The sequence below is a fragment of the Lipophrys pholis genome, assembly GCF_963383615.2.
Source record: "Lipophrys pholis genome assembly, chromosome: 11".
Lineage (NCBI taxonomy): Eukaryota > Metazoa > Chordata > Actinopteri > Blenniiformes > Blenniidae > Lipophrys > Lipophrys pholis.
The window spans coordinates 16,852,118-16,878,239 of record NC_137631.1 but is presented as its reverse complement, the minus strand read 5'-3'; the positions used below and the strand labels follow the sequence as shown (position 1 = coordinate 16,878,239).

The following is a 26,122-nucleotide window of genomic DNA, read 5'->3' as shown; positions in this document are numbered from 1 at the left end:
GTACATGTTTGAAAAGAAGTGCAAGTAAGTTAGAATAATTAGCGTGAGAAGGTTTTACGCTTTATGGTTTTATGCTTTTCTTTGGATAATAAATGCCGTGAAATACGACACCTTGTAATGTGAAAAAAAACAAAACAAAAAAAAACAAAACACACACCTGGAAGTTGCAGCATTGAAATAAAATGTATGTCAATGTCAAATTAATGTCAATCTAAAATGAGAATTTACACATTTATCTCGACACTTAGAAAAACATCACGGCAGGACTGAAAGATCAAATAACAGACAATCCGCCTTCAGGCTGATAATATCTCCTTTTGAACACGACACAAATATGTGCAAATTACAAATGAAGAGAGAGAGGGAGGAATGCCTAAATGAATGAATGAATAAATGAATGGCCAGTGGCAATATGGGCAATGAGGCAGCAGAGTAGTTTAACTTATCAAGTATCATGACTGACTTAGGATTCATCAAAACCTATGAAAATATCAAGATAAGACAACATATCAGTCGTTTGTTGGGATTTTTTAAGAGAAATTGTGCATCAATGCTTTTTGCATGTTTTGTCAGGCCAGACGATACATGTACATGTATATGCTTATTTTTCACATTTACGGGCAAAATATGTAAATGAGCAATCATGAGTGTCGAAATTATCTATCAATCTGTGTCATTCAAAAACATTACATACACTTTGCACTCTTCCCATTATCTATAAAACAGTGTGATAATATTTTCAATCCATATTCCTTTAAAATTATGCCCTTAATGAGAGAAATACATTACTGTGCACACACACGCCGCATGCTGTCACTCTCTCTCTCTCTCCCCTTCTCCAATAAAAACCGTGCACTCCTGGCAACCGAGGCTTCATTAACTCTCCCCTCCAGAGGCATGCATGTAAATGAACAGTGTTTGCTTTGCACATCAATGGGTCACATCACACTCAATGCAGGATTCCAATGTGTCCCACATACATGCCTCTGCTTACACATGCATACAGAGGTGCATTCATGAAAAAAAAAAAAAAAAACTAACTCCACAGTATATGAAAATATATATGGTGCTGCCTTTTATATAAAGAAAGAGGGACAAAGAAATCAAGGATGACAAAATAAGAAGAGGAGTGGAGAGACAGACAGAGAAACGATAGAGTTGGAGCAGCATGTGCTGTCTCCATCCATCATAGTGAGTGTTATGTGGCTCTGAGCTGTCTGGGTGCTGTGTCATTACATCCATAATGCCTGTTGCCTCTCACAACACACTCTATCAATCAAATGCATGCGCGCATACAAACGTGGGACACACACACACACACACAGAGGTTATTGGGTTTTTGGCAACGTTTAGCATAGTTTAATTCTGGGGATACAAATCAGTCACTCGCGTGAATAATAATTCTAGAAATTACTTGTAGGAAACAGGCACTATCTGCTCGTGCTGACTGATTTCCTCATGTTGCCTGCTGTGAAAGTGGGCTGAGACCATGTGGGCCTGTGTGTGAATCGTAATAAATGTGTTCATTTGGATGCCCACAAGTCTGAGTAAACACACACACACACACACACACACACACACACACACACACACACACACACACACACACACACACACACACACACACACACACACACACACACACACACACACACACACACACACACAGATGCAAAATCTGCTGACAAAAACTGATTGTTTATCGTTTTGTGTCCATCTTTGTCTTTCTTGGACATATTTGTGCTTGTTTGTGTGGATTTTCAGCCAACATTGTGCTCAATGAATTAACCTGGACGGAGGCATTGGAGGATGTGTTTAAGAAGAATCGAGACGATGACCCAACACTTCTCTGGCAGGTGTTTGGTAGTGCTACAGGCTTGGCTCGCTACTACCCAGGTAGAAAAATAATAATAATCAAATGGCGCACTCTGGCCTCTGTGAGCTGTTAATCAATCTGATCCTTTTGCCCCTCAAGCTACGTCGGTTTCCATCCTTATCAACTCTGTTCATTGAACTCATCAGACAATTATTCTGTTGACAAAATATTTTGTTGGGTGTTTCTAAAATGATAAATAAATATGCAATTAAATTAGTAAACAAGTTAAATCTCATAAATGTCTTCAATGTGGTGGCAGAGTTTCTATGCAGTCAGGCGTTCCTCTATTAAAGTTTTTCTCTGCCAAGTCATTTCTATTCATGAGATTCCTTGTGATCATTGACTTTATGTAGCTTTATGGGAAAGTTTGTGTCTAATATTCATAGACTTACATCCCTAAATGCATTCTTCCTTGCATGCTGTACAATCACACAGTCTTGTAGCAGCTTGATTTCCTGATCCTGCTCACTAATAGTGAAGCTGATATTATCAGCTAAACATTGTTACCACCTTTTTGTTTCGCTGTTCAATTACAGTTTTACCAAGCATGCAACATGTTATAATGTAAATGATATGATTTATTTATATTTCTATCCCTGGAGCCAACTGCCATGATGACATAAATTGTGTCTTTTCTTGTCTTCACAATGACTGACAGCGACTCCGCACATGCTGAGTCGCATGTGACACTGCATATCTCCAGATTCTCACATATCAACACCCCAGTCTGTCAGCCTGATGACTCAGAAATGACAACAAAATAGAAATGTGTTTATTCGCTTGGACTGTCATCAAAATTATTATCTAGTCATACAGTTTGTAATCTCATCTTCCAGCCTCTCCCTGGATGGATGCTCGAAAGACTCCAAGTAAAATTGATCTGTATGACGTCCGCAGGAGACCATGGTAAGAAAAGTGTGAAAACTGGCAGCGATAGAGATGTGATGAAAAAGTAAGATTAATAGCACTTCATATTGCATGTGTAAATCCAATTTCTGTTGTTGCTGCTGTTTGGTTTGTTGAGCAGGTAATTTATTTATGACAAACCCAAATTCCCCCAAAAAAGATGGGGCTCACTACACTGTGTTGTTCAATGAAAATTCCATAAGGAATATACTGGACGTCAACACAGAGGCGTTTATTTCAAATTAAAGTGTGTGTTTTTTGTTCTTTTCAAAAAATGTCTTCCTTTTAAAAAATGCCAACAATGAACTATGTTGAGAAAGTGTAATTATAGTGTGAGATGTAGTGCCTTGCTTTGGAGATCTGATATGTTCCCTTAGGTTCTATTGGGAATAGAAATGTATTAGTAACATTTGAAAATCATTCATGCCGTATTAATTTCATTTCGCTAACTGTTCCAACCTTTTGGAATTAAGCCTAATGACTTTCAGACAAAATCTATATAGTGCTCTTATTTCAATTTGAGTAATGTTGCTAAGAAAAATCACAAAGTCTCCAAGTAGCCGATGTAGCTGCGTTCTCAACAAATGTATGTTTTTCTGCTCTCAGTTGTGTGGAAAAGTATTTATTGACTTAGTAATAATTGTCCTTCATGTTTCGAGCCCTATGTGATTCAGTAAAAAATAAAACCCAAATGTAAAAACACAAACGTGTTATCCCAGACTAGATTATTATGCAAATCACTTGAATTCAACATGTTATTAACTGGTGCTCAGAGGGTCCGAGTCGCAGTCAGGAAATGTGTTTTCATTCATTAATTCATTCGTTCATTCAGGTACATTCAAGGAGCCGCCTCACCTAAGGATATGCTAATCCTCGTGGACGCGTGAGTTGTTTGATAATCTCACTGATCCTTTCGCTGAACCTTCTCACATCAGTCATGATTTCCCCTGATTATAATGCCTGCCTTTCCACATTTACCACATAATGTAATGTATTACCCTGTGGCGAAGCAGCTCTAATTACATTGAGTGAAGTCTCACAGGACAAGAAGTGAGCAGATGATTGCAGTGAGGAGCTGCGAGATGTTTATTTTTGTTTGTCCTTATTTTAGGAGCGGGAGTGTCTCTGGTTTGACTCTCAAACTGATCCGGACCTCTGTCAGTGAGATGCTCGAGACTCTGTCAGACGATGATTACGTCAACGTCGTCTATGTGAGTATTATTAATGATTTTATTTGACGAAATGATTTGGCGGATCTGTTTATATGAGACGGTACGCACGTGAATCATACAGAAATGCTTGCACATAGACAGCAAATGCCCACACACACATACACTGACAATAGAGGTTGGGAGATGGATGACAAGTAATGAAATATGGATTTCTCTCAGGTCTGGCCCCCCTGAAACAGACCTTTAATGAAATAACTCACTGCTCTATTTGGTACAGGGGATTAAAACACTGTGTTAGAGCACCCCACCCACCCAAACTTCATACCCACAGATGTGGAGACGTGCCTGTATGAAACCATCCCCACGGCTCCCCACGAAAATTAAATCTGCACCCCTGACTATAGTGAACCCAAGGAAACACCCATTCATCACCTCCTTGATCTTTCCATCACTTGTACCTTTCCTCACTGAGCCATGTAGTTCTCAGCATTTCACCATGCGCCTCCATTCATCTCGTTGTGTCAATGAATGATCTCTTTGTAACACTGTACACTTTCACTTCAAGACACAACGCTGTGATATTATTTTCTTCATAGTTTCAACTTTCGCTCCCTTCAATTCGACTTTTCTCCCCCACCCATCACGTTGATCACCCTCCCTGCACACCGGTCCACTCTCCGTTCGTATATTCCAGGCCTTCCATGCTTTTGATTACACTCTGAAAGAGCCAATCGGGGGATTGTTTGATGCATCGATGGGCGCCTGTGGAGGTGTTTATTGAGATAGCTCTTTATAGAGATTGGAAGTGTCTTCGTTCCCTTTGCACAAAGATAGCCATTCAGGCGCTGTTTCCTCTCCCCAGGGGCCCTTTGTCTTGGACACAATGTATTCTGTTTCAGGGAGGACTTGTGATTCCTCAAAGATGTGCAATTATCTGAGACCAGGTTGAAGATGTGTGTGTGCGCGCCAGAGGAAGTGAGCTTGTCTGAGAGGGATTTTCTTAACAGATGAACTTCAATTGAGTTTTGACAACTTTTGAACTTTCTATATAGCCCTGTAAAACCACAGCGACGCGGATGTAAAAAGCCTGATCGGGCACCCAATGGTTGGGTTAAAGTGTTGAAAAGGCCATTAAGTTAATCACGTTGCACAGGGTAGAGCCACGAGGACAGGAGCATTTCCCAGCAAACAATAGGCTGTAAACGTACGTGTGGGATCCACGGGCGAAACGAGTTAAGGAACAAGCCAGGGACAATGAAGTCCCATTCAACTTCCCTTATCCCCAATATTATCTATTTTAGGATCGATAATGGGGATTTATTTGTAAGTCTGTATTCTTTAAATTTGTCTACGTTCAGAAAAGCATTTTAATATTATATCATGCCTTATATATCAATAACTCATATTACAACCAGCCATGACAGTGGCTTGTTAAACAGATATTTGTCTAATCAGGGACGACCTGCGCAAGACTCATGTCGCCATGGTCCTGGACCCGATTCCTCCATTCCTCAGCCTCCCAGCAACCACGAGCCAGGAGGTATTTGTTTAGGCACACTGGTATAATCTGCCATGAGCCAGTACAACAGCTCTGCTCTAAATGCTACTTGTGCAGTAATGTTCAGTGTTATTGGAGGCTGACAAGGAGTTTTTTAATTAAACACGACCTTCATTTTTCAGGGTTTTCAGCGGTATTGAGCTGGACTGCATTATGTTGAGGGTTGTTTGTGTTGTCCTCCCTCCTGTATGTTAATGGACGAGCTGTTGTACTGGGTCACATTGGATTGTACAAATGGTTCCAATGAAGCGATTGTTGAAAGTGCGCTTTGGCAGAAAGCTGACTATCCAGAGGAAATGCACGTGTCACAGTGAGAGTGAGCAAACTCCTGCAGCCCGGATGCAGTTTTTGAGGGCTTCTTGCTGTGAGGTAATAGTGCAAACCACTGTTCCACTGCCAATCCTCATTACAATTTAGCTTTTATGGTCGTAAAGATCTGAGATTGGGAAATGCTTTGGTGTTGCCACACTGAGGTTCAGAAAAGTGAGCAGTCGGACCATCAGACAAGTTTTCGACAAGTCAACATTACAGCCAGATTATATAAAGAACTCCATGCAGTGAAAAAGTTAAAAGCTAGAAAAGTATCATAGATGTTATTTAAAAGATCTCTCTTTACACGGGAAAGTTATGCGAGTTTATAACTACAGTTCAACCTGATCCAACATTGTTCCGGAAACTAAACACACAACCGTATAATTTGTGCTTTTTCTGCAACCAGTGTTTGGAAATACATAATTAAAAACAACTCATAATAATTATTTTTTTTTCTGCATGATAAAGAATAGTAAAAAGTCATATTGAAGTTGAGTATGTCATGGAGCAAACAATAAAGCAGTGGTCAGTTTGTCTGGAGCTCATTCTTTCTGCCTGTCACCCGCTTTCCTCTCCATCCGTTTCTTTCTGTCACAGACTCAATCACTCATACACACTCACAGCGCCCCGTGTCTGGCCCAGAGGGTGTAGTTACCTGTCACTAAATCATTACTCTCTGATATTACCCATAAATCCCTCCTCATTAACAGCAGCCCAGGGACTGGCCTGGCATTTGGTCGTGGAGGATGCTCACACTCTCATTTAACAGCTGCAGCAGGTCAGATGATTGCTGATGGCTGCCTCGGTGCCTTTTTTTCTTTTCTTACTTCTTTCTTTCCTCGTCTGTCCCTCTCCCGGCTATTTTCTTTCACACTTATGCTCTCACTTTCACCGAAGCTCTCACCTCACTGAGCCTCTGTCACTTTTATCCAGCCTGTTCAGCCAATGTTAGCCGGTGTCAGTCCAGTGGGCAAGCCCGAGTGCTACACCAGAATAGCAGAGTCCGGTGGGATTAGAGCTAGAAGATTAGTCTTCTCTCTTGTGTCATCACTAATCCATTCCCGGGGCCTGGGCCATCACATACACACACACACACACACACACACACACACACACACACACACACACACACACACACACACACACACACACACACACACACACACACACACACACACACACACACACACACACACACACACACACACACACACACACACACACACACACACACACACACACACACACACACACACACATAGGAGCTAGTAATGGGATCACAAGAGAACAGAGGAATTTGAAGTAGATTTAAAATTATGTCTGTGTGCATGTCCACTAAACCTGTTTTACAACCCCCCCCCCAGTAATTACACAGTATCATTTTATCTTTTTTTTTGGACATAATGGGTGTACCTTTAAAAAAAAAAAAAAAAAAGCACCTTTATAATCAGTATATGACTGATGTGTCTCGTACAGTATGTGGGCTCATAATTTTTCAAAATGAGATACACCTTTTTCACGATCCGTTTTTTTTTAATCTTGTCTTCACACCTCCCCCATATCTCGTTGAGTCCTCTTTCTCTCACTTTTTGCTCCTCACCCTCCCACACTCCGTTCTCACTGTCCTCACTTCTCCCTTTAATAGATTAGGTGATAAAAGATTCCTGTCTGTTCTTTGTGGGCAATTACGTTTGTGTTTGTGTGCACGTGCACCCTGCATATGTTGTAGTGCTCGTCTCTCGTTTAGCCGTTTTTTGTTTTTGTTTTTTTTCTTTCTTCAAACCACGTCCAATGCTGTATTGCCTTTCAGTTCAACATCTATGTGCATGCCTTGTTATTGTCATTCTAAGAGAAACTTCAAGGCTGCAAGCTCCTCGGATATACTTGCATACCCACGCACACATACGGTGAGGGCTCTTGTGGCTCTCTCTTGTCTGTGTGGATCAGTGTTTTCAGCCTCACTATCGGCCATCTCAGAGACAAACGGATTAGTTGAGATCAATGAGATGCTGTATTTTTTTCCAGAAAAGTTCAGCAATACAATAGTTGAGCTGGTTTGCAACTCTCCAGTCCCATGCCCTTCATGCACTGTTAAAATTCATTCTGTTCTATGATATAATTAATCCTGTCATTCATACTGTCGCTCATTGGGGGCTTTTCTTTTGAAAAGGTCCATTCTCCTCACTCTAGATCCATCTGAAAGGTTCATTCAGGTTTCAGTAGTTAAAACACAAGCTATCAATTGAGTTTGAAATATGAATGTAGAAGGGAAGTTTTTTTTCTCCAGTGTTGGGTGTATGAGGTGTTTGTGCATATATGTGCTGCGGGGTGGAAACGACGAGGTCTCACCTTTAAAAAAAGATGGTGTTGCTGCCTAACCTCCTTTTTATATAGCAGAATCTTGTTTCCATGGGTACCAAATCGTTGAGCTCCAAGGATGTGAAGCAATTAGTGGGGCTTGATGAATGTGTCTGTTTACCACTGCCTGATAACAGCCAAGGCCAGGTGGGAGTGTTTGTGTGCATGCGTGCGTGTGCCGCGTCGGTATAATTTGTTACAAATGCACAGTTGTTGTAATTGTATGAATGATTTGCAGGTCATAATTCCCTGCCTCTGCTTCCCAGTTTAACACCAGGGTGAAGAAGACGGCGTGTTTCGACCATCTGGTTCAAGCCAACGTGAGGAACAAAAAGCTGCTGAAGGATGCAGTACAGAATATCACAGCCAAAGGAATTACAAATTACACAAAAGGCTTCGAGTTTGCTTTTGAGCAACTTTCTGTGGTAAGGAAAACACGATACTTTGCCTTCCTTAAAAGCATGACTGAAAGCACAAGGCCAAAAAAGCTAGTTTTTGAATAAAAGCGTCTCCATAGGTCAGCAGATTTAGAAAGTTGTCCTTCACTGCCATCTGGTGGTTGAATGAGCACAACAACTTACAAGTTGAAAAGAAAAAGGGATGACTTGATTGAGTGATCGACTCTGGACACATAAACACTAATAAATATTCGTGATGCCGCAGTTTCCAATTTGATGTATTTTTTGCATGAAGCCTCTCACACCCACAGTTTGTTTGTGTTGGATGAAACAAGAAGAGCAGCATAGGATAAGGGCTTGCACATGTTTATATTTATATATTCAAACAACTGTTTCTGCTAAATTGTTCTCTTTACTGTGAATAGTAAATGACTGAAGCAGGTTGGACGCACAGTGACCATATTCTCATTTTTTATATTTGTTTCACTAGACCAATGTGAGCAGAGCAAACTGTAACAAGATCATCATGTTGTTTACTGATGGAGGAGAGGAAAGAGCTCAGGCCATATTGGAGAAGTATAATGCTGACAAAAAGGTAAGAAAAGACACACCGGAGCACAATGTTCCATAACGCTGCAGAAATTACACTTCTTTCATACGTTCTCTTACATATTCTGGAGACCTACTCCTGCACTATAGACCATCTTCATAATCCTATTGCAAGCATCACAATAATCATCTCAGGCTCACTTCTGACTTCATGAGTTGTGTTACTAAGAATGGAAAGCCCTTCCCAGTGTGGCGACGCAAATAGATATGTGTCGCCAGAACATGAATAATACGCGCACGCGCGCACACACAGACGCACACACAAAGGGCTGTATTATACCTTTTGGAACTCCCTTTGGGTTTAAGTATCACCCGAGATATCCACTTTCCTTAAAAGTTTATGCAGAGGGCGGAAAAAGGTTTTGCCATATTGTATTAAACAGAGCCACACACGCACACACACGCACACACACACACACACAAAACAATCACCACTGCTCTTTTTAAAAATGTTGCAGACTCACTTGTATTTGTATTCAAAGCAGGATGTACTGTATGCACAGTGAGAAAAGCCAATGAAGATATTATTGACGTATTTCGATTGTTTTGTATGAAAGTAGTGAGAAAATTGCCAGTTCCATTCCAGGTTTGGATTGAGGGCCTATATATCTGGGTATGTTCCCTGTGCATTGCATGTTTTTTTCTCTGGTTTCTTCCCACAGTCCTAAAACATGCATTACAGGCTAATTGGTGACTCTAAAGTGCCTGTAGGTGTGAACATGAGTGTGTGTCTGTCCTGTCATGGACTGGTGACCTGTCCAGGATTTAACCAACCTTCACCAATAGTCAGCTCCAGCACCCCTCAGACCTAATTTGGATGAAGCAGTGAAGGTAATGAATGTATAGATGGGGAGCCAGGTTTAAATCCTGGTTGTGCCAGGAAGGGCATCGAGTGTAAAAACGGTGAAAGTTGGACAGACTTGCTATGACTACTGCTATGAAAAGGGAGCAGTTGAACACATATCTCTCGTCATTAAGCCAACGCTTTAAATTAACAGTCTATTCAAAAGGATATTGAACAGGATAATAGGTGAGTTAAATAAATAATAACCTGTAAAATACAGCGCTAGTTACTCTAATAACTAGTCATCAATTGTTTTATGACTAGGGTAAGAGGTGTTTTGATAAATGGAATCCTTTTATATTCTTCAGGTGAGGATTTTCACCTTCTCTGTAGGACAACACAATTATGACAAAGGACCTATTCAGTGGATGGCCTGCTCCAACAAAGGTACATCACACATTATATCACCCCCGAATACTGTTTACAGTTTGTTGCAGTGGTTGGACCAACTTAGGAGTCATGCTCCAGGCTAGTTAACCCATTACTCATCAACATTCTTACACCGACTTGACCAGATGCTGGAAAATCTTTGCAGCTCAAACTGGGACTTCTGCTCTCAGATTACATTGTGGAGGTTATGTCAGAGGAACATTTTCTGAGGCAAAACGAAATTCCTTCCATTCAGGTTTTTTTTTGTGTCAATACCTCAGCGCTGACACTGAAGAAAATTCACGTCATACTTGAGACTGCTACACATCGCTTTCTGCTTCATTATGCCTCATTTTGAGTTGCAATTGTTCCCTAAATGTTGTTTCCCCCCCCCGTGATCTTTTATCCAGGTTACTTTTATGAGATCCCTTCCATAGGAGCCATCAGAATAAATACACAGGTGATTTTAGCCAGGCTTTTATCTTTTTACACACGTGACGTGGAGTAGATTTGAATGTGAAGAAATCTGAGCCGTCAAACTGAAAAATCTCTCCTCAACAGGAATACCTGGATGTGTTGGGAAGACCCATGGTTCTAGCAGACAAGCAGGCCAAACAAGTCCAATGGACGAATGTCTACCTCGATGCCCTGGTAGAGCTCACTCTCATTTATGTTGCACCGTTACCAAGTCAGAACTAGAAACATGAAATTTTAAATAAATGTTGGTAGAAATTATTTTTGCTCACGTCTCCCTCAGGAACTGGGTCTGGTCATCACTGGAACATTACCGGTCTTTAACAGAACTAGGACGTACGATGAAAGGAAAGGAGAGGTATAGTCAGAAAATGCGTCCGCAAACGAACGGACACAAACTGACTCACCCACTTTCGTTTATTTCACTCTTTCATATTTCAGTACCAGAATCAGCTGATTCTTGGCGTCATGGGGATTGACGTGTCTCTTGATGATATCAAAAAGCTCACACCCCGCTTCACCGTGAGTTTAATGTCGGAGTGTATTCACATGCAGAACAATATGTCCATGGCAGACTTGTGACCTTGTGAACTTTGCTGTTTGAGTTTTGGAGAAGAAGGTCTCTTCCAGTATCAGCAAAAAGAATTCTTAGAAAAAAAAACGTTTTTCATTTCTGCTTTCAGTTCCTTGTTATTCCTCTGTCTTGGATCAACAATGACCTTTATCCAGCACATTTCTTAGAGCAATGAGCCATGCCGTGCACATATTGGTATTTTTGGGGTTTTCTGGACACAGCGATTAATTGTCCTTTCTGTTCATCTCTGGCTTCAGATTGGTCCTAATGGATACTACTTCGCCATTGATCCCAACGGATACGTCCTGCTGCACCCCAACCTCCAGCCAAAGGTATAGCATCTGGCCCAATGCATCACTTTGTGTAGCTCAGCAGGCCCATGTCTACAAGTATTATAGTATATCCTGGACATTCCACCTGGTTTTATAGTCACTGTTTGCGCTCAGTGAATAATATGCAGGTTAGCAGGTGGTGAATATTTCTTTTTTCAAACTTTTCCATGTGTCGTCGCCTCATCAATCTTCATAAAGAGCGCCCATTCCCCTGTTAAGCGTATGGCTTGATATCATCAGTACTCAGATATCGGCTAGAAGGTCACAGACATCTTATGGGATTAAACCGAAATGTAGACTTGGCAGTGAACTGGCATATATGTTTATGAATGGAGGAGAAAAAGTCACCTGGTGGCATATTGCAGCAATAATGTGTTTTAAAGTGAAAATAGGTTCAGTAATTTAATTTCCTTTAGCCTTTATCATCACCTTTATTTATTTCATTTTCTCCTCTACTGAGGGAGTCCAAATTAAACAGATACATCGGATTATTTTCGCTGAACTTGCATATATCAAGCATCCCCCCCCTATTTTCAATGTTCTTGCAAGGCTTTAAGATAAACTATCTGTGAAACTAACGCTTCCAAAACAGGAAAGTAAAATACCACTTTGGCATTGTCTGTTTTGACCTCCCAAATGCCCTGTGTAGTCTCACTATTCCTCAAGTAAATGCAACAGGACTTCTCGCCACTGGCAGGTATTAAGAAATGCCCCCTTGTAAATTAGCTATGACCCCACAGGAGGCTGCAGGCCTCTTTTCAGCAAATCCCACCGCAGCTTACTGCCTTCAGCCTGAGGCAAACCCTCTCTGACAGGCTGCATGAGGGCCATGTGTGGCAGAAAAACTCCAGAACGGCTCAGTGAATCTGAACTGTGGATCCTCGGAGACGTACACTTACTTTCTGTCTATTAATCCACTCCCAGCAATCAAATCCATTCAGAAAAGCACTTACGGATCCACTTATCCTAATTCTCGGTTAAATGTTTTATTAGCAAGGTAATTCACCTCTCAGATGAGAGCCTGCATTGGCATATAACTGTAATGCCAAAAAGCACAACTACGATAATAGTGAACAAGTTCACGAGTGTATTTATGAATGCTCAAAATGTGTCATTGTTTACTTGTTAGTGCAATGAAAAGGTTCGTTTCTAAGTTTGTGTGAATGTGAATTTTTCCCCCTGGCTTTAAATCTCTTCACGACCCCTCTTGGAAGATGTAACTCTGATCAATGGTTTGTGCAGGTGTCCATCTGTAGAAACACTTCTTCAGGAAGCGTCCTGAGCTCCAGCTCAGAGTGACACTATGTGTGCATTACTAATTAAAACACAGTGATTTATTTTATTTTTTTCCCCCATACTTTTCCTAGAAAAGGATTCAAAACAGGAAACTCAGACTCACTAATAAGTATGCTGTCACTTTCCACGAGGTGAGATGGAGTAGATGTGCAATAGATAGCATTGATAGTTTCCGAGATAGTACAGTCATGTAGAATTTTGTGAATTTGCAATACCATAGATAATAAAAGATTCATAGATGAAGTAGCTGTCAGCTTATAGCAATAATGTGTAATTTTTTTTTTGCCCAGGGGATTTAGTTATCTTCATTTGTTTTGGAAACCTTTGTCAGGATTTTGTCAGTGTCACAAGGATATGTTGCGTCTGATAATTGTCTTGCCTTGAATGAAGGTGAAAAAAAAAAAAACATCAACACGGAATCTTCCAACTTGAATAAATTCATTGTTCTTATTTCAAACCTATTGTACCTAAAAAACAAAGAATATGATTTCAAAAGAAAAAAAATGCCAAATAAATAGATAACAGACAAAAGACAATGAAAGGAACACAAAAAATAGTAGGAAAGGAAAAAAAACACCTGAAAAAGAAAACCGGTATGACAGTTGAAGGTTAATTTACATATTTAAGACCCACAAATCTTCCTTACAATTTCAGAATGTGAATTAGTGAATTTAATTAACAGAGCCCTACAGCTATTCCCGACATCTTTCAATGTGAAATTATTTTGCTAAGTCCAACGTTAACCCACATTTGTGACTTAGCATGAGAATAAACTCTCTCTTTCACTCTCAATGAGATTTGGAAGGTGCGCCTTACTTGGATTTGGATTTTCAAATGCAATTATTAGCTGTGTATTGTCTGGTCTACTGTTGAGGAGGCTTTAAGGGAGGGAGAAAGATTTAATCTGCCTCTGAATAATAATTCAGCAGAAGGGTGTAGGGGTGGATCCTCCATTCCGCTATAAATTGCACCCTGGTCATAGGCACTATAGGCATAGTCATAACTTCATCATTTTAAAGTAGCATTCAAGGAAGCCATTTCCCATCAGTCCTCTTCACAGAGCCGATCTTCAAGGTTCATTGAATCAGTGAATGAGACTGTGTGAATACTGATGGCAACCTTGGGTCCTCAGATCATTTTCTTTCTCTCCCACACACACACACACACACACACACACACACACACACACACACACACACACACACACACACACACACACACACACACACACACACACACACACACACACACTATTTTATCTTGCTTGTACATATTTCATACTCAAAACACCAACCTTCCCTGTTACAGTAGAATTGTATTTCCCAGTTCAGCCTAACAAATCTGTTGTTGACACAAAGTACTCTTTCACTGTCTCGCTTTTGCTTTTTGGTCTTGTTTTTATTTTTTATTTTCATTTTCTTTTTTTTTTTTGATCTTTTCATTTTCTGTCTTTGCTGTTGATGTCATGCGATGTTCAGATTTCTGTTCTCTTTATATCATCCCCTGTCTCTGTGTATGTTTGATGTTTCATTCTGTATCACAGTCTTGTATGTCTTGATCTTTTATTCTTTCTTTTCTCATTTTCACGCTTCATCTTCATGATCTTCCTTTGCTGCCTCATTCCATTTCTCTAACCATCACATGTAAGGAGCTCAACTCTTGACTTTTACTGGAAATGACTTTTCAATTTACATCTTCCATGGGTGCTTTCTTGTGTGTATCACACTTATATCTATTAGCATTTTTCCTTTTTAGAAAAAAAGCAAACTTAGGCTTTACTATGACAAGAGCAATGAAAGCTCTTTGTCTTAGATATCCTTTAATGTCATAGTACAATAATCCTCAAATTACTGCTTGAATATTGTATGCCAACATGCATGAAATCATTATATCAGCACCAGTCTGCTTTTGACCATGTTGTGAGTGGGTAAAGGCTTCGGAGGACAGACTGGTGTCATATTCCGTGTACTGCTGCTTTATAGAGAAGCACTAGATTACTGCTACTATTTTATACCACCATAAAGCCGGTCAGACGTATAGAGTTTTTAAGAGAGGACATTAATAGAGTTCAGTGTCACTTTCTATCAAATGTGATTCAGCTGCATCTGGTGTCTGATATGTTGTCAGAATGCTGCCACATGGCGCCCTGGAAGACTTATATTTGATGACATTCATGTGCTATGGAAAAATAGATGTCATTGTACCTGAATTACCTACAAACTGAAGCAAAATGCTCTATGTCACCTCTATGTTACCTGCATGAACTAGTGTGGTGATGTGTTCATGACTATAATAAAAATGTTCTTGGGTGTTTTGATTTTCTCAACTTGGTCTTCACGAGTGAAAATGTGAGAAAAAGTTGCGTTCAAGGTTTTGATTTGAAAAAGGTGCGATGAGATGTGGGCTCTGTAGCTTTTTTTTTTCTTTTTTGACCCTGCTCCTACTAAAAGTTTTTTTTTTTTTTTCTGAGTCAATTTTACAATGCAAGAAGTTGAGGTATGATTTAAAAGTCTTCCCATTGTCCAGAATAAGTTTCTTTACCAAATGCACTCATAGGAAACCACAAACTCAAAACCGCCGCTGTGAAATCCAAACTTATTAAATTACAATATAACAAATAAACATACAATACTCGTAAAACATTTAAACAATTGTGAAGGCAATCCTGGCAAAGTCGAAAATCTTCCCAAATCGGAGGTGTTTATAGTTAATAGAAGGGCTGCATGATATCAGGTGAACTTGTAATAAACTATAATGTTGTCAAGTATAGCAATAAAGATGTAATTTGCAATAAATACAATCATTTAAGTGGAGGATGCTAATTTCCTTTCGCTTTGAGATTTGTTCTTGTGCTCACCGAGCTCTTTTCTTTTTCACTCCTAATTGATACCAGCTGTTAATGGATGTTTTTTTGTGGGGGTTTTTTTTCCCCCCCATCACATGTGTGTGTGCAGTTCACACCAGCAGCGTTTCAGAACAGAAACAGTTGTGCAGTTTTTGTTTTTGTCATTTGGACTTTAGAGCTGTCAATTGATCCAAATTCCAAACTTTCTACTTCCGTTTTTGTGAATTAGTCACGATTAGATGTTTTTCTTTCACATTTAAAACGCTGTCATTCTGAGGTTGCAGAGCACGAAGGCCTTGTGCGTGGAAACGTAGTTTATCGCAGTTCAGTCTTTTTATACTGCGATAACGCTAAATACTCAATATATTGTGCAGTCCTAGTTATTGATAGTTGTCTTCTTTATCCAATAATAAAATGCAGACTAAAGGAACAGAAGGAAAAGCACTTTTTTTTTTTTTTTTTTTTTTAACTGCAGCCGTCTGTGCTTGACAGCTTGATGAAATCCCTCTGTGGAGGCCACATTATAACTCACACTAAGACCCAATGGTTTTTTGGCTGTGGGTTTGGGGTATAGGTGTACCACTTTTCAGTTTTAGTATGTCTTGTGTGCCTTTTATTTAAAAGAGGTTGCGAGCAATCCAAAATAAATGTGTCTGTTTCAAAAACCGCTATTGCACTTTTGTATTAAATGATTTGGCAATACTTGCGTGCGGAGGATTACTGCTCTCTGTAGTGGACTGATGTCAGGAACCCATCTCCGAGAGGCTATTGTTAAATGGGCCATTGCATTTTACAACATCTTTCTGTATCAACTCGGCGGGATTTCAGATGAGAATAAAAACTTCTTCTGATCTTGCAATGTATCTTTAAATTGGTCTGTTTGCAGTTCACTTCTCTCACATCAGACTGAATTGTTGTTTTTTTTTTTTGTTATTTTTTTCTATAGAATCCCAAATTCCAGGAACCGGTGACCCTCGACTTTTTGGATGCAGAGCTGGAGAATGATATCAAAGTGGAGGTAGAGTGTGCAGATATACGCAAATCCTTTGTTCAGCCCAACCTCCTTAGCAAACACACGCAAATATAGAAAGTGGAGCAAGAAGCCGAATTCACATACATTCAGATAGATAGCCAGGTGCCAGACATCTCATGTCTCCTCATAAAACCACTTTCATCACTCCATCACAGTGATTTATCTGGTGACCCTAACTTGTTAGCGTGAAGTTACGAGACAGACTGCTTTCAAATGAATCCAAACCCTGTGAATCACATCCAGTGACTGTGGAGCTGCACTGTCTTTTTCTCTCACATCAGATCAGGACAATGATGATTGATGGAGAGACGGGAGAGCGTACTATTGAAACGCTGGTGAAAACTCAAGATGAGGTGAGAAAAAATACTGGGAACTGACCTCAGATGGTATCTGAAAGTGTATTTATGACATGTCTCACTTTCAACATCTGCTTTGCAGTCTGTGTCTGATTGTGAATCAAATATTGGTTTATGAGATTTGAATCCCGTTTTATTTACATTATTGCCCGCCTTGCTGTATGACTTTAGATATAATTAACTAGACATTCAAGGAAACAAAAGATACATATAATTTACTGTTAATACTCAACTAATGGAAAAAGGTGAATAAACTGTGCTGAATACAATATGCAGCAGTTTGGTATTGTAACAACATTCTGTATTATTATTGGCAGAGGTACATAGATAGAGGAGTCAGGACCTACACGTGGGCACCAGTCAATGGGACAGACTACAGGTGAGACTTCATTTAAAACCAAAAAGCCACACTTTGTAAGATTTGTGTACGTTACATCAAGACAGCGGCAGTTTCTACTGAGAGCACTTCATCTGATGAAGGATGCTGCGTGAGCCAACAGGGGTCACTCTCCTGTTTGTATCTGCAGGTTCTGGTTGGGTATTTGATAAAGATATCACTCCTGGATTTCACTAAAACATGGACATGAGGACATGTCTTCATGTATAAGAAAAATAGTGACAAAGCATAACAATACTTTATAATATTTGTTTAAAAACTAATTATTACAAAGTATGAAAGTTGCATTGATGGATGATAAAGCCCAATTTCAGATTTTAGGATTTTTTTTTGTCACTTTGGCTAATTGATAAACAATTGCAATATTTACAGGTAATTATATAAGCAGCATTCTTAGTGCTGAGAAAAAGTTTCAGGCACGTGAACTAAAATAAACTTTGTGGTTTGATGTATATTTAAGTTGAAAACACAAATGACCTTCAACCACCAACTTCTACAATAAATCTAATTGCCCTCTTTTCTCTGCAGCCTGGCCCTTGTTCTACCTAAATACAGTGAACATTTCATTCAAGCTAAACTGGGGGATGACATGACACAAGCCATGGGTGAGTACAACATAAAGTACCCGAACAAACAAAAAGCAAGTCAATCGATAAGTCCACCACATCCAACTTCCCAGGCGCACCCCCTTTCAGTTGTGCTCTTGAGTACTTGTGTTGTATTACTAGCGCCTAGCTGGAACCATAGCCACTCCTTTGTACTTGCTGCTCACATCAGTGAATCCCCACAGTGCTTTTCTTTTGTAGTCTAACCCACTGGTCACTCCCACACAAAGTCTTCCACCACATGCTTTCCCTCTCCCATACCCAGCCCGACCACTGTGCCTTTTGATCTTGTGTGAATGTATCTCTTCTTATTTTAATTTCTTGCTCTTTATCTGACTCTTCTTTTGGCTTAAGAGAAGATGAAACCTCTCCCGTCTCTTCGAGATCACTGTTTCTACCAAACTGTCTCTCTTTATTGCACATTTAACCATTTAAATAGATATCTGGAGCAAACTCCATCTCCTCTCTTTCCTGATCTTTTAGCGTGGGAATACATTTTCTAGCCTGAATTGTTTTCTCCTTCAACAGTTTTTCCTCCATCTTTCTGTTTAATCGTCCAACTTTTCACTTCATTCTCATTCATTGTGTACACGTTTATTTATTTATTTTCACCGCTTTGGTTGATATCTTAAGACGGTCCTTGCTGCATGATACAATCTGTCTGCTTTGTTTCTCGTCACAGAACATAGCAAGTATAATAGTTGCTAATAAATCACAAAATACAGACACATAAACGTATAAAGGTGTGTGGAGTTGTTTTTTTTTACAATTATTTGCATTTTAAGTTCTAATGCAATTTTTTTCTCTTTAATCTTGCTTCTGTACTGGAATTTACAGCTTCTCCTTGGGGTAAGTATTCCATTTTCTTCTTACTATACGATGCTCTGCTTCATTAGCATGTGATTTTATTTCACTCCAGACATGATTGCACGGTTACGTTTCACATCACATTGTTGTTAAGAATGCATGCATCACAGTATGAATGCTAATGATGACTTGATAAAAGCACGGGTAGATGGTCTCTTTGATCAGAGGATATAATTAGCAGGAAAACACTGGATTCAGCACATAACCATCTGGCTTTCGTGAATTTTTTATAACTTTGATGTGATGCCACAAAGCATAAACAACTAATGGTGCAGTTATTTCAACAGATGAGAGTTTGACTGAGCGTTTCGGCCTCTGTATCACTCCCTCTCTGCCATAACGAGTCTGTCACTGTGCCATAAAGGCTGTCAGAACGTTTACAGGACTGTTAAAAAAAAGTAACACACCATGCCTAACTGCCACAGACTGGTCTGATAGGGAGTTTGGGACTCTTAAGTTCTCTGTACAGCCATATAGAGTTTCATCTTGGAGCCAGACCACCAAAACCCCAATCCATCTTATCACTTTGTAGCAGTAGGAGGTTTAAGCAGCCACTTGTCCTCCTAATACATTTGGGAGCATCCCAAGCCAAGGGTGTGATAGATGAACATGAAATTTTTTATTTAATTTTTTTCCTTTTCATTCTTGTAGCAGGAATGCTGTGTGTTGAATAAATGAACTGAAGCTGCTGTTGAGGATACAGTGACAGTTAAGTAAAGAGCAGAAAAAGAATAAGCGATAGTTTGGAAAGCAATTGTGAAGCGAGAGTCAGCATGCCCAGTCTATAGAGACAGAGCGACTATGAATACGCTTGTTTTGTTTTATATGAAGGACATTGTTTCATCCTGCACCAGATTTCTATGACCTCGAGGAAACTCAGCGCCCAGTAATTGTTTTTGCAGACTGCACCACACGAGTCAATATATTTTAAAGGCCGTTTCCAAAATGTCCTTATTTTAAGAGACCAGTAAATGATGGCCATTGATGTCTGTCATGGCATTTATGAGATAAGAATTACCATTCAGTGTTTCAAATAAAATCCGGAGTCAGAACAAGTGATGTGATTGAAGGCCTTGAAGGAATTGTTCTATAATGCACCTTATATTTACACGTTTGTTTTGCATGTCTATGATCTTGTACCTTTTTACCATTTCGTGTTCTACCTTCAACAAGGGCATTCAATCACTTTTTTTTTTAATATATGTTTAAGGCTTCATATGATTTACTGCAGCACAGTATTTTATTACCTACTGTGGTGAATTATTCACAATTTTCAGCATATTTTCCACGGTATGACATCATGTTTTTCAGATGATGAATGCATTTTTATCTCCTTTTGTCTTCTCTACACTTGCCTCTCCCCTTACGGTTTCTCTCCTGGGTTTTAACAGGCCAAGAAGGCAAGTACTTCTCAGTCAGTTACTCTCCCATGTGTTTTTCCTCGAGCTCCATCCACACTCTCCCTTTATTACACCACTTCATATCTGTCCAGTACACGTGTTGTGTCTTTGATTGTTTGGTGCACAATTGTGTCCATGTGTCCACTAACAGCTTCTATCTGTCTGACACATCAATGTGCTCGTCACGCTGTCTGAGAGTTCATCGATACTTGGATGCTACAAAACCTGATAACTTATGAACCTGAACTTGGTATTTTGTGTTTTTGAAAGCACTGGACACCATACAGCAGGAGAGGTTTGATGAGTTCGGTTACACGTACATCGCTCCCAGGTGAGTAGTCTTCACATGACTGCACATCGCTTATATAAAACACGGGCGCAGACAAGAGACAGGCACGCCCACTGACCGCCACTGTTTCTTCAGGGAGTACTGCAAAGAGCTGAAGTTGTCAGTCAACAACACCCAGTTTCTCCTCGACTTCAACCAGTACATTGATAGCAACACCCAAGATGCATGTGAGTCATGCATCTTCTTCACTGTTATTTCACTTGACACATCTGTGTGGGTCTCCTGCCGTCTCTGTTCATACGGGTCGTATAAAGCTAAGAGTGTTCAGTATTTGTACCACAGTGAGTGAATGTTTTTCAATGCATATACTGCATGATGTGTTTTTCTGTTAAGTCATTGTGATGACCACCATATGAAGGTTACAGCATGAATTTGGTCATCAGCTTAGTTTGGGGATGACATCAGGAGGATCGACTGAGCTTCCCGGAACCCCCGATGCTGCCACGCTATACAGTGACTCATAATGTGTCATCATCTAATGGATCTCACCTCTAATATGGCTTACCGCTATAATCCAGCTAATGGATCAAGATAGCCTTGATTCATTTAAACCCAAGGTCAAGTCATATGCCCTGCCATTAGTGCTGTTTACGCATTTCGTTGAGTCTTTATGACGAGACAGAATTTAACAACGACACTGACGAGATGATGGGTTCAAACTATGTGGAGAGTTTGAAAGTACTTTTCTTGACAATCATGGTTAAACTGCACTTATTACTACAGCACCCAGTCCAAAATGCTTTGTCCTGCTGCAGAGATAACGGGCCCTCATGACTCCCAACTGAATGATTTTCTGACCCGTGCTAATAAGAACTTTTTTTTTTCCGGGTCATTTATCCAGAGAAACGAATTGGCCAACACACCCACTTCATTTCAGGCATTGACTTTTCTCCAACAGATCACTAGTCTTCATCTTTTTCCTGCAGCCGGCCAATAAACAGATCTGTGTGCCGGGGTCACTGCAGCACTCATTCTTATGCAAGCCAGGAGCATCTTTGTCCACATTTGTAAACAATAGACAGTCATTGTTTTTATTATCATAATTCGGTGAAAATGCATGTTTTTTTTGTTGTGTGATCAGATTTGCTATCAGTAAAACGTGCCTCATCTTTGATCCATAGGTAATGTGTCTCTTGTGAGCCGGCTGATCTTGGATGCAGGTCTGACAGCTGACCTGGTTAAAGTATGGAGCGAGCAGACTGTGTGAGTGCCAAAGCTCTCAGCTTCTCTCAGTTTTAATCCAAATTTTGATCATCTCTGCCTTTATGTAAATACGCATAGTTCCATTAAAAACTAAATGATTTTCCTCTAAAAGAGTTCTGTGTTGCAGTTATGCTCCATTGCTCTGAACTGCCATGGCTGTATCCACCACAACTTTATTGACTAACTGAGCCAGTTTTATTTCTTTCTATTATGGATGATTTGATCACATCTTACTTATGAAACACGATGAAAGTGAAGTACAAAATGCATATCACACCCAACCATTCCCAGTCCTGCCAAGACGTGATGTTTCGAGAGGAAAATAAAATAATTACATCAGTGTGTGTTCGTTTTATGGTATGCCCACTTGTCTGAAATAATCTGAACTCACATTTGCACACACTGAAGGGTATCTGTTTAACATTAGGCCACTCGGAGACAAGTGACTGGGCACAAAGCAATTTGTGTCCCATCTGCAGCTTGGTTTCACAATTCACAAACACTTTTTTTCCCCCCCTGTCCTAGGCATGATTGGCTTTCATGGTTGATTGGCCTTTGTTTTTCATCTTCTCAGGGATGGGATAGTGGCCAGGTTTGTAGCCACAGACGGAGGGATCACAAGAGTCTATCCAAGAAGGTATTCTTCCCTCTTTCTTCTGTTTCACTGCTCGTGTTAACGCCGCTTTTGTGAAACAGTATGCCAAGCTTTTTTTTTTCTTCCAAACATCTTCTGGTATAATCATGTGAGATGAAAATGGATACGGGCTGTAATACTCTTAGGTTGAGCACTTTTGGCTGCCTTCCTCACCTGCTCCATTGGGTTATTTTCCAGAACATGTAGGATTAGACTCTATGAGCTGAACTCCCAGAGCGTGCCAGGCCAGAACAGGACACGGGTCAAATCCACAAATCCTGCAGCCAAGCTGAATTTCCTCAATTTTTTCTCTGCTACAGTTTCCTAAAATACATTCTGGGGTTTCTCTTTGAGAAAATAAAACTTTCTCACTTCAAACAAATGCCTTTTTTCCCCCCACATTGACATATTAAACGGAATATCTAAATTAATCTTTGTAAGTCATCTCTATTGGTCACGACTTCTATTGTCTCAAATTATATTTGAGGCAACATAGTATTATGAATTGCTCAGATATATCAAACACTTATATTTGGTTAGAAATGCCTGCAGTGGCTCATAGAGCAGATTATCTGACTGTATTTATGTTTACAGTGCTGGGGAAGAGTGGAATGAGAATTCTGAAACATACGAGTCCAGCTTCTACAAGAGGACCCTGGATAATGAAATGTACATTTTCACAGCTCCAACTTTCGGCAGTAAGTTTTTCTGAGATTGTTTGAAAGTATCTGCTCGTCCCTCTGCGTGGCAATCCCCACTGTGGTCTGGCACCACGCCTATTTTGTTCTCTGTTTTTGGAAGTCATCCCAATCCTGCTGGCAAAAATCTGAGTCTCAGGCCTCTGATATCACTCTCTTCATCCCTCTCTTTTTCCCGCTGCGTCTTTCAAGGCTCATCCCCACCCCCCTTCCCTCCCTCCCTCCATCCGTCCATCCTGCCCTGTACAACTTCCTATCATCTCCACTGATCTCTTTAACAGACATCAGGGCAGGCAAGCGTCATTGTAATGTTGCCAAACGTGCGACTCTCAGCACACTTGAGTAGATTAACACAACTCCTACCTTCACAGACTCTGCTCTTACCCTCACAGCAGCTAAAAATAACATTAAAAGTGACCAAAAGGAGCGGCGATCTTTCTCATTTGAACACACACTAACACTGTCAGTTAGAATTACACCATTTCACTAGAAAAGCCAGATTGTCTAACCCTAACCAGCATTGCAAGTCAGACAACAGTATGGATACATCTATTGAAGCTGTTCTTGATACCAGCTCTCTCTGGGAATAAAGTTGCATACTGTATTCTATTCATAAAAACACTGTAACCCACACAGAGGCAAAAGAGCTGTAGTTCCAAGCCATTGAACCTGTGGAGCAACGGTGGCCTCAAGGATTAAAAAGGGATCAGAGGTGTGCAGGTTCCACTGCCATAACTACTACCAGCCGGGCCTTTCTTTGTGGGGCTTGCCTGTTATAGTCATGTGTTCATTGGGTTTCATCTGGGTACTCCGATGTCCTCCCACAGTCCAGAGACAGGCATGTGAGGTTATTTGGTGACCCTAAATGCCGTTAATGCCATTGAATGTGAGTGTGTGTGTGGTTTTCTGTTTCTGTGTGATGAACTGACGACCTGTGCAATGTGTATTCTGCCCTTTGTAGGCTTGGATTGGCCCCCGCACCCCGCGACTTTGCACAGAATATAAGTGATATAGACGATAGAAGGATCGATTATAACATGGTGGTGTAGTTGCTAACACTCTTGTCTCATAGCAAGACTCATGAGTTCAATTCCAGGCTGAGCCTTTCTGTGGGCTTCTTTGTTTTTTCCCTGTAATGGACTGGCAACTGATCCAAGGTGTACTCTGCTTTTGCCCATCGTGAGATAGAATTGGTCTGATAAAGCGGTATAGACGATGGGTTGATGAACCTTCTGTGAATTGAACCCATAACCATGCCGACTTGAGCTAACCAACTTCTTTTAACTGTTTACAATTGTTTGTCTTCCCATTCTTCATTGCAGCAGAGGGCAGGGAGCCTGTGTCTGAGTCGGGTATTCTAGTGAGCAAAGCGGTGAACCTTATCGTGGATGAAGTCACACTCAAACCAGCAGGTCAGTCTCACAAACACCACACTGATACCGCTTTGTGATGCGACATCAATAAACAGATATCTGCCTGTTCTGTGGTTTCTTTTGTAGTGGTGGGAGTGAAACTCAATGTCTCATTCTGGATGAACAGTTTCATAAACGCAACCTTAAAACTGAATGTAAGTTGTGTTAGAAAAGTGATAGAAAAGTTCATTTGTCGAGTTTCTAATGTTTCTTCCCAATTTTTGTACAGTAATCACTTGTTGTCCCTTTTTCTTTTGCTTTTTTTTTAGTGCAAGGATGAAATCTGTGGCTGTTTAAAGAATGATAAGGTACCACAAAATAAAATCTGCTTCAATTTGCTTAAATTTTTCATGAATGTGTCAGTTAACCACATCATTATGATGACTATCTTGGGGTCTTATTCACGAGTGATCCTAGGATGGATTGCAGGATCAGCCACAGATTCAGGCAAGCTGTTACATTAATGTGGCCCCTGCTCCAGACTCGAAGTTGGTATAAGAATTATCGACATATGGTTATGTTTGCAAGAATAGGAGGGGTGACTGTGGCTCAGCTGACAGAGCGGGTCATCATTTTGAGTCCCCATCCTCCGCTGCTTATGTGTCAATGTGTCCTTAAGCAAGACATTGAATCTGGATGGAGGGTGAGCACTCCGATGTGTGAGTGTGTTTGTGAATAGGTGAATGTGACTAACAGTGTAAAGAGCTCTGTGAACGCTAAAACACTGAAAATGCACTTAATTAAGTCCATTTACCATTTATGAATAGGACAGTTAGTATAAGAATGAATTATGGTTTTAATCTTTTCAGCATTTATTTAGAATCTCTTCTTAAAAAGTTTGATTAGTTTTGTTTTTTAACTGTTTGGAAACGTTCCAATTTTGTCTTATCTGTCTTTTTATCCTGTAGCACGTAGACTGCATAATACTGGATGATGGAGGATTCCTTCTCATGTCCAATCAAGACGAGTATATTGCCCTGGTGAGTTATCAGCAGTTTAGCAAATCATTACATTATAGTGTTCTTGTGTCAGTCTCTATTCGGGCCGACTATTTCTTCTCTTCCTCCAAGTTTTTAGAAAAATGTAAATCATTACTCAATAAAACATCTGTAGTCACATAACTAGAAAAGGTGAACTGAAAGACTGTGCCAACAGTCGTATTTTATATTTTCATTTATTTCTACTTCTCTACATCTCTGTCTGTCTCCCTCTCTCCTTTTAACTTTGTCACAGTAATTCATCAGT

General features: G+C 40.2%; 1 protein-coding gene across 1 annotated transcript in view; it reads left to right on the top strand.

Moving 5' to 3' along the window:
• The window catches only part of LOC308116394 (voltage-dependent calcium channel subunit alpha-2/delta-1), a 68,577-nt gene that overhangs the window by 31,117 nt on the left and 11,338 nt on the right, over window positions 1–26,122 (top strand). Inside the window, exons 7-32 of the mRNA XM_080474566.1 lie at window positions 1,765–1,896; window positions 2,713–2,782; window positions 3,615–3,665; window positions 3,894–3,993; window positions 8,449–8,607; window positions 9,071–9,175; window positions 10,342–10,420; window positions 10,813–10,862; window positions 10,964–11,053; window positions 11,160–11,234; window positions 11,318–11,398; window positions 11,708–11,782; window positions 13,150–13,209; window positions 16,885–16,941; window positions 17,238–17,309; window positions 17,630–17,691; window positions 18,238–18,314; window positions 20,852–20,912; window positions 21,006–21,097; window positions 22,052–22,133; window positions 22,708–22,770; window positions 23,362–23,465; window positions 24,788–24,877; window positions 24,965–25,032; window positions 25,147–25,185; window positions 25,786–25,857. Coding sequence (XP_080330692.1) covers window positions 1,765–1,896; window positions 2,713–2,782; window positions 3,615–3,665; window positions 3,894–3,993; window positions 8,449–8,607; window positions 9,071–9,175; window positions 10,342–10,420; window positions 10,813–10,862; window positions 10,964–11,053; window positions 11,160–11,234; window positions 11,318–11,398; window positions 11,708–11,782; window positions 13,150–13,209; window positions 16,885–16,941; window positions 17,238–17,309; window positions 17,630–17,691; window positions 18,238–18,314; window positions 20,852–20,912; window positions 21,006–21,097; window positions 22,052–22,133; window positions 22,708–22,770; window positions 23,362–23,465; window positions 24,788–24,877; window positions 24,965–25,032; window positions 25,147–25,185; window positions 25,786–25,857 — 2,066 coding nt within the window. The remainder of the gene's footprint in view (window positions 1–1,764; window positions 1,897–2,712; window positions 2,783–3,614; window positions 3,666–3,893; window positions 3,994–8,448; window positions 8,608–9,070; window positions 9,176–10,341; window positions 10,421–10,812; window positions 10,863–10,963; window positions 11,054–11,159; window positions 11,235–11,317; window positions 11,399–11,707; window positions 11,783–13,149; window positions 13,210–16,884; window positions 16,942–17,237; window positions 17,310–17,629; window positions 17,692–18,237; window positions 18,315–20,851; window positions 20,913–21,005; window positions 21,098–22,051; window positions 22,134–22,707; window positions 22,771–23,361; window positions 23,466–24,787; window positions 24,878–24,964; window positions 25,033–25,146; window positions 25,186–25,785; window positions 25,858–26,122) is intronic.